The 7,918-nt window shown below is 30.8% G+C and overlaps 1 protein-coding gene across 1 annotated transcript; it reads right to left on the bottom strand.

Moving 5' to 3' along the window:
• Positions 1-2,791: 2,791 nt before the first annotated feature.
• LOC124910179 (transcription factor bHLH95-like) lies at positions 2,792-4,815 on the bottom strand. The gene is made up of 3 exons (XM_047450794.1): positions 4,453-4,815; positions 2,988-3,476; positions 2,792-2,905 (listed from the first exon to the last, which is right to left on the bottom strand). Exons 1-3 carry the CDS (start codon positions 4,813-4,815, stop codon positions 2,810-2,812), a joined length of 948 nt encoding a protein of 315 aa, XP_047306750.1. The 3' UTR covers positions 2,792-2,809.
• Positions 4,816-7,918: the final 3,103 nt, after the last annotated feature.

Here is a 7,918-nt window from a genome sequence, read left to right as displayed (position 1 = left end):
GTTTGGTTGTTTATCATATGTTCATATTAATGAATGTGATGAGAGCAAGCTTGATCTAAAGTCTAATAAATGTTTTTTCATTGTTTATGGTGATATTGAGTTTGGTTATCGTTTCTGGGATAATCAAAATCGGAAGATCATTCATAGCAGAAATGTTATATTCAATGAACAGGTTCTCTACAAAGATTGTGTTGGGAAGACATTAGATGGTGATTCCAAATTGGAAGAGATTGGTACAGTCGATTTGAGAGAATTTTCAACTGAATATATACCGACTGTCGAAGAAGACCAGTGTGTTGTTGAAGATGAAATCGTTGAGAATGTGGCCCCAAAGGTAAATCAGCAAATACCAGTTATATAGTTGAGAAGATCGTCAAGGAATCGAAAACCAGTTGAGAGGTAGTCTCCATCTCTGAACTATATCTTGTTGACAGATAGAGGTGAACCTGAATGTTATGAGGAAGTAATACAATATGATGAATCGATTAAGTGGGAGTCTGCTATGAAAGATGAGATGGACTCTTTGATGTTGAATTAGACTTGGGAGCTCACTGAGCTACCAAAGGGAAAGAAAGCACTTCACAACAAATGGATATTCAGGATTAAAGATGAACATGATAAAACCATGAGGTACAAGGCAAGGTTGGTTGTGAAAGGATTTTAATAGAAAGAAGGTATTGACTACAATGAAATCTTCTCTCCAGTAGTTAAATTGATGACAATCAGAACTATTTTGAGTTTGGTTGTGAAAAAAGACCTTCATCTTCAACAAATGGATATCAAAACTGCTTTTCTTCATGGTGATTTAGATGAAGAGATTTATATGCGACAACCAGAAGGATTTGAAATCAAAGGAAAAGATGAGCTTGTGTGTAAGCTTCAGAAGAGTTTGTATGGTTTGAAACAGGCTCCAATGCAATGGTACAAGAAGTTCGATAACTTCATGAAAAATAACAATTTTCTAAGATGTGAAGTTGATCATTGCTATTATATCAAAAGATTTGATAAATCGTACATTATTCTGCTCATCTACGTTGATAACATGTTGATTGCTGGAGCAAGTTTGTATGAGATTAACAAGCTCAAGAAAGAGTTGTCTGAAAAGTTTGCAATGAAGGATTTGGGTGCTGCTAAACAAATCCTTGGGATGAGAATTTTCAAGGATGAAGAAGTTCTCAAGCTTTCACAAGAAGAATATGTGAAGAAAGTTCTTAGTAGGTTCAACTTGTATGATGCAAAACTAGTTACTACCCCCTTAGCTAGTCACTTCAGACTATCTAAAGATCAGTCGCCTTCAACAGAGGAGGAGAAAAATTACATGGCAATTGTTCTGTATGCCTCTGCCATTGATTGTATTATGTATGCGATGGTTTGCACAAGACCAGTCATAGCACATGCAGTGGGAGTTGTTAGCAGATTCATGAACAATCCGGGTAGACAACATTGGGAAGCAGTAAAGTGGATACTACGATACGTAAGAGGAAGTACGGGTCTCGCTTTGTGTTTTCGAAAGTCTAATATGAGTTTAGAAGGATATGTTGATGCTGACAATGGTGGTGATGTTGATAGTAGAAAGAGCACAACATGGTACATTTATACTCTGGGAGGTACTGCAATCAGTTGGGTTTCAAAATTGCAGAATATTATTGCTCTTTCTAGTTGTGAGGCAGAGTATGTTGCTGTGACAGAAGCTGCTAAATAGATGATGTGGTTACAACCCTTTTTGCGAGAATTGGGTCAAGACTGCGAGGGAAGTGTGTTGCGATGCGACAGTCAGAGTGTCATTCATTTGGCAAAGAATCTTGTTTATCATGGCAGGATGAAGCATATACATGTTCGTTATCATTTCATCCAGTCAACTTTAGAAGATGGAGTATTAACTCTTGAGAAGATTCCCGGGAGTGAGAATCCAACTGATATGTTGACGAAATCTGTGACAAATGAGAAACTGAAGTTGTGTGCAACTTCAGTTGGTCTTCTTCGTTAAGACATTAGATGGAAAGCCGCCACCGATCGAGAGATGATGAAGTTAATCTCCAAGTGGGAGATTGTTGAGTTATGAAGCCTACACTTATAATAAATTCTACATTGTTAATTAGAGTTTATTGAGTTTTCTTTTTGGTTTTGGGCTTGGGTCTGACCAAAGTTATTTAGGTTTATTACATGAATGTGTACTCTATAAATATGTGATTATTAAGAGTTTACATTGTTAAGACTGAATTCTAGAGAGATAAAGTGTGAGGCAAAAACTCTATATTTCTTCTTCTTTATAGTAAATCTGGTGGTGACTGAAGTGGATGTAGCTTAATTTGAGTGAACCACTATAAATCTGTGTGTTCTTGTGTTCTTCTTTCTTGTGTTTTTACAGATTGTTTTCAAGCATGTTGTATTTGGGAGATACAAATCTTAACCATTATGACTTAAAACACAAATTTTCACGATAATATGATTGATAGTGACAATATAAATCTTTATCAGCTTGTATAGCAACCTACCAAAAAAAAAAAAATATTAATAGAAGATGATTTATTCCTTTCTTTCTAAATGTATAAGAATTGTACTACTGCATATAAAATTGAGGACTATGTAGAGATATATCTAATAATAATAATTGGTAGTGACACAAAAAAAAAAAAAAAAAGCAGAAATAAAACCCAAATATGGAATTCTTAATTAATAATAGTTCAAAACAAACATAAATAAATAAAATCAGAAATTGTTTTTGGAAACTCCAACAATAAAATCCGAAACACACAAATTAAAGAAGGAATTGTTTATAGAATGAAATGAACGATGATGATGATGTTGTTCAGGAAGTAGCCAAGAAACTCATTTCCAAAGCCACTTGCTTGTAGATCTCTTCCACCGGAAATCCCTCAGGGAGCTGAGCATCAGGAGTAGTTCCCTATATGATCATATATATATTAAAATGTTAAGAAATAATAATTAAAAATGGGTGTAAAAGTAAAAAAGGAAATAGAACTTACATTGGCATGTATAGTGTACATAGTGCAGCCATGATGAGTGACAATGTTGCAAGTGAGAAGCTGGATTTTGTGATTGTCGAGAATGTGGCAGATTGCAGATAAGAGACCAGGATTATTATTCAGTGCATAGATAGAGTATTGTGCTTGTTCTCCAAGAACATTCAGCACCACATTGGAAGAAGCCCATGTCCAAAGCCCAGGAGGGAAGCTATTACTGGACCCTGACCTGGAGCCAGAGCCAGAGCCAGAGACGATGGCCCTATGGTTGCAAACATAGTCCACCATGAATGTCGACTGATCATCTCTTGTTTCCTCAATATGATCTGTTATTAACTTCTGTTTGGGAGGAATAATATCATACTTTAGATGATCAGGTCCAATCCCATTCATGTCTCTTTCCACCTTTTTCCTTTGGATTAACTGCTCAAGTGTCTGCTGCAGACTTTTTATGGAAATCACTGCTTCGTTAACTATAGTTGATTTATCAGCCTAATTAAGACACAAATATCAAATTATTATTTTTATTTCATTCATTCCATCCATCCATCCAATCATATCATGGAAAGCAATAATATCAAACAAATCTAATTAACTCAAAATAAATCTTAATTTATTTATATTTATCTCAAACAATATATTTTGTCTAAGTCTCCAAGACCCACTTCCCCGTGTCTTAAAATAACATCATTTCATTTGAACCACATTTTTGTGAATGTGCACTGTGTGGTTGGTGAAAATAATATATCCAGCAAAAACAAAAAACAAAAATAAATAAAAATATAATTGAAGCAGAAAACCTAGATTGATACACAAATATTTTTGATCTGTTATTTTTATCGCGATCTTTGCAAAACTGTGAAAAAATGATGTATCCTTCGTAGAAAAATGCTCGCAAAGGCGGCTAAACCAAAGAACAATAATAGGTAGTTTGTTTTTTAATAGATAGAGGAATCGCCTAATTGTTTTAAGCGTTTCTTAATTTAATACATCGATCTATTGTTCTTACTACAATTCGAACGAATCGCATGCTTATTATTAGGGTTTCACAATTACATCATCTTGTCAATCATGTATGTAAGTTGGATCTTTTGAATAATAAATCCCAAAATAAATCTTATTATTTAGAATAGATAACTCAGATTTTTATGAAGAAGATTTACTATGTAATTTATTTATTTTTTTGTAAAGAGGAGGGAGGGAGATCTAGAGAGATAATTGAAAACCTAATTACAAGCATGGCATGCACATATACATCAAACTCAATTAAACAAACAAAGTTCAATTTTTTTACTAAGAATAAAATTATTTACACTATATATTCAATAGAAACTCAAGGTCACGGAAACTGTGGTGAGACGTAAATAAATAAAAAACAATTTGTCAATTAAAGTAGATCTAACATAACATGATTTATTATGAGTTAATCAAATGAGAAACAATAGAAGATAAATATATATAGATATACCTTAGAAGTGAGTTGAGGGAGCAAAGCATGTAGGTTGGAGAACATATCTCTCATCTTCTTCCTCCTTTCCCTCTCGGTCAATATATGTAAATTGTGATCATCTGATCCAGCAGCTGATACACTTCTTTTCCTCTTTTGGTTACCTGATCCGACTCCGGGGCCTGATTTCTTCCTCTGAACGGGAGAGGAAGATGGTGGCGGCGGAGGAGGCAGCGCCTCCACTAATTCAGATACTATCGGACTAATCATGTGGCTATGAAAACCTAAATCCGGAGACATATCGCCTCCGGATTTGTTTGCCGATGAGTTAACCGAGTTGGAGAACTCGCGTAATGCCATCTCATTCTCTTCCGATTCACCCATTGCACCAAACAGATAAAATAATGGTGGGAAGTGAAAGATAGAGTTAGGCAATTTATAGAAATGAAGGGTGCAATAGCTATGTAAAATTTATTTAATTAAATACTCTTTCAAAAATAAAAATTAATCAAAGATGTTGAAACTTAGATGACCACACATTTTATAAAGTTAATTTAATCAATTAGATACACATAATTCATTAATATATATATATATATATATATCACAAACTATATATAATTTGATAATTTTAATTCTTATTCAAATAAGTAAAATACTTATAAATATATTACATGTAAAGAAGTTTTTATATATGATACAAATATTGATATTAAAACATATAAATACTTATAAATTAGTTAAATATATATTTTCTACTTTTAAATGTTCAGTTAAGATATTTTAACCTAGTTCTTTAATTTTAAAAAATATCATATGTAATTAAAATAATTATTTATTATATGTTAATTTTTAATTTAATTATAAAAGAATATATTATTAATTATAATATAAATTATTTGAATTTAATTTTAAATAATTTAATCATCTTAATTACTTAAACCTTTGAGCTGTCAAAATCTATCTAATTCAGTCATGTAATTTATTTGAACTTTAATTGATTTGTTACTATAAATGTAAAGTTTATGAATTAAAATAATAGTTTTTTCAATAACTTTTAAAAGTAGGAAAATTACCTTTGTCACTTATTTTAATAGAAATAATTTTTAAAATGGACATCCAATTTGGATCCCACAACCCCGGGTGAAGCCCTAACTGGCGAACCCTTGATATATTATTTAATTTATGAATATTAATTAACTTGTTTATTTAGCACTAGATTATTTTATATCAATTAATTATATATATATATATATATATATATATAATTTATATTTTTGAGAAAAATATCTTATAATATTTTCATTAAAAAAAATAATTATACTAGTTATAGAGAATGAAAGACTACTTGTAAAAAAACTATTTAACTTTTTTTATTATTAAGAATCATTTTTTATAAACAGGTATAAAAATAATCTCTCAAATTTTGATAAAATAATTGTATATTTATAAAAAAAAATATTTAATTTAAAATACAAAAAAAGAAAAAGAAAAAGGTTACAGCTATTTCCTTAGGAGATTTATATAATTATATACTTTTTAAAAAGATGTAACTAATTTAATTAGATTTCTATAATACTTTTCACATTTTATATATTTGAATATATATATATATACTATTAATGTAATGATTGAGTAATCTTTTGGTCATTATGAAAATAACTTTATTGTACTTTTTCTTCTTACTAAAACAATTCTCTAATATAAGATCTTAAAGTTGTTATATTTAATACTTATCTCCTCTTTAGTTGTAATGGGACTAGTTTCATTTTATTAAGATTATTTACTCTAAGTGACAGTTTCTTTGCCTTTTTAGTGTATATATAGTTGAAAGAGAAAAAGTAATTAATGTATATATACAATATGTGTGAGCATTGAAACAACTTATTTTCGGGTTATAATTAATATATTTACGGTAAAATATAATTATTTCATAAAAATATTAATAAATTACCAAGTATTTGATATTTTTGATTTGAATCCAGAAACTAACATAAAAAACTATTATATATATATATATATATATATATATATATATATATAAATAAACTAACATGACAATTTATTACTATCAATTTCATTTCCATTTAATGATATATATATTATTTTTTTAATATTATCGTCCAAAAATATTCTTAATTATATAATTTTCTTTTGAATGTAAATAATAATTATTCTTTTAGATAATGATAATAAAAATATAACAAGATTAAATAAAATATAATATAATTTTAATTTAACCATAAATATAAATTCATTATAAACTAAATTCAAAATATTTTGACAATTAATCTTTTATTTATATATATATATATATATATATATATATATATATTTAAAATTTCATTCTTTCACTATAAATCTGAATTAAATTATTAATTAATACTAGCATGACGGATGAGAATATATATAAAATATTATTTATTTATAAATATTTTAGATAAAATTAAGTTTCATTTTAAACTTAAGATTAACTTATATTTTATCCGTTCGACACCCACTTAACCCCTCAATTGACCATCATCTTGTGACCTCACACTTTCAAATGCTCGTCAAACCAACCATTAATTCCAACCTCACACTCGACAAACTACCCACCACCCGACCTCCATCTCGTGACCTCACACATTCAAATGCTCACCACACCAACCTTTAATTCCGACCTCACATTCGACAAACAACTCACCACCCGACCTCCATCTCGTGACCTCAAACTTTCAAATGCTCACCAAACCAACCACTAATTCCGACCTCACACTTTCAGATGCCCAAACCAACCACTAATTCCGACCTCACACTTTCAGATGCCCAAACCAACCACTAATTCCGACCTCACACTTTCAGATGCTTATCATTTGTTTAGAAGTTGCGCCACCATATATTATAGTCAAGAATACATCGTTGAAAATATAAATTTGCATTTTTGGGATTCGAAAGTTGGTCTTCCACATGAAATGTGAATACTTAAACCGCTAGATTACTTATGATTGTTGAAATAATTTTATTATTTTGTGTATGCATATATATTTTGTATTTAATATTTATTAACAATTAGTTAACCACCACCCGACCTCCATCTCGTGATCTCACACTTTTAAATGCTCGTCAAACCAACCAATAATTCCGACTTCACACTCGACAAACCACCCACCACCCAATAATTCCGACTTCACACTCGACAAACCATCCACCACCCGACCTTCATCTTGTGACCTCACACTTTCAAATACTCGTCAACCCAATCACTAATTCCGACATCACACTCGACAAACCACCCACCACCAAATAATTCCGACTTCACACTTTCAAATACTCGTCAAACCAACCATTAATTCCAACCTCACACTCGACAAACTACCCACTACCCGACCTCCATCTCGTGACCTCACACATTCAAATGCTCACCACATCAACCTTTAATTCCGACTTCACATTTGACAAACAACCCACCACCCGACCTCCATCTCGTGACCTCAAACTTTCAAAT

This window comes from Impatiens glandulifera, chromosome 7 (genome assembly GCF_907164915.1).
Source record: "Impatiens glandulifera chromosome 7, dImpGla2.1, whole genome shotgun sequence".
In the NCBI taxonomy this organism is placed as follows: domain Eukaryota; kingdom Viridiplantae; phylum Streptophyta; class Magnoliopsida; order Ericales; family Balsaminaceae; genus Impatiens; species Impatiens glandulifera.
Note: the sequence above shows the minus strand (reverse complement) of the source record. Positions and strands in the feature narration are given on the sequence as shown.

What these genes read in the sequence shown, in the direction of transcription:
- LOC124910179 (XM_047450794.1), bottom strand. Translation starts at nt 4,815, where the DNA reads ATGGGTGAATCGGAAGAGAATGAGATGGCATTACGCGAGTTCTCCAAC. An exon ending in TCCCTCAACTCACTTCTAAG is followed by an intron (nt 3,477 to 4,452) that starts GTATATCTATAT and finishes TGTCTTAATTAG; the next exon opens with GCTGATAAATCAACTATAGT. An exon ending in TGTACACTATACATGCCAAT is followed by an intron (nt 2,906 to 2,987) that starts GTAAGTTCTATT and finishes ATGATCATATAG; the next exon opens with GGAACTACTCCTGATGCTCA.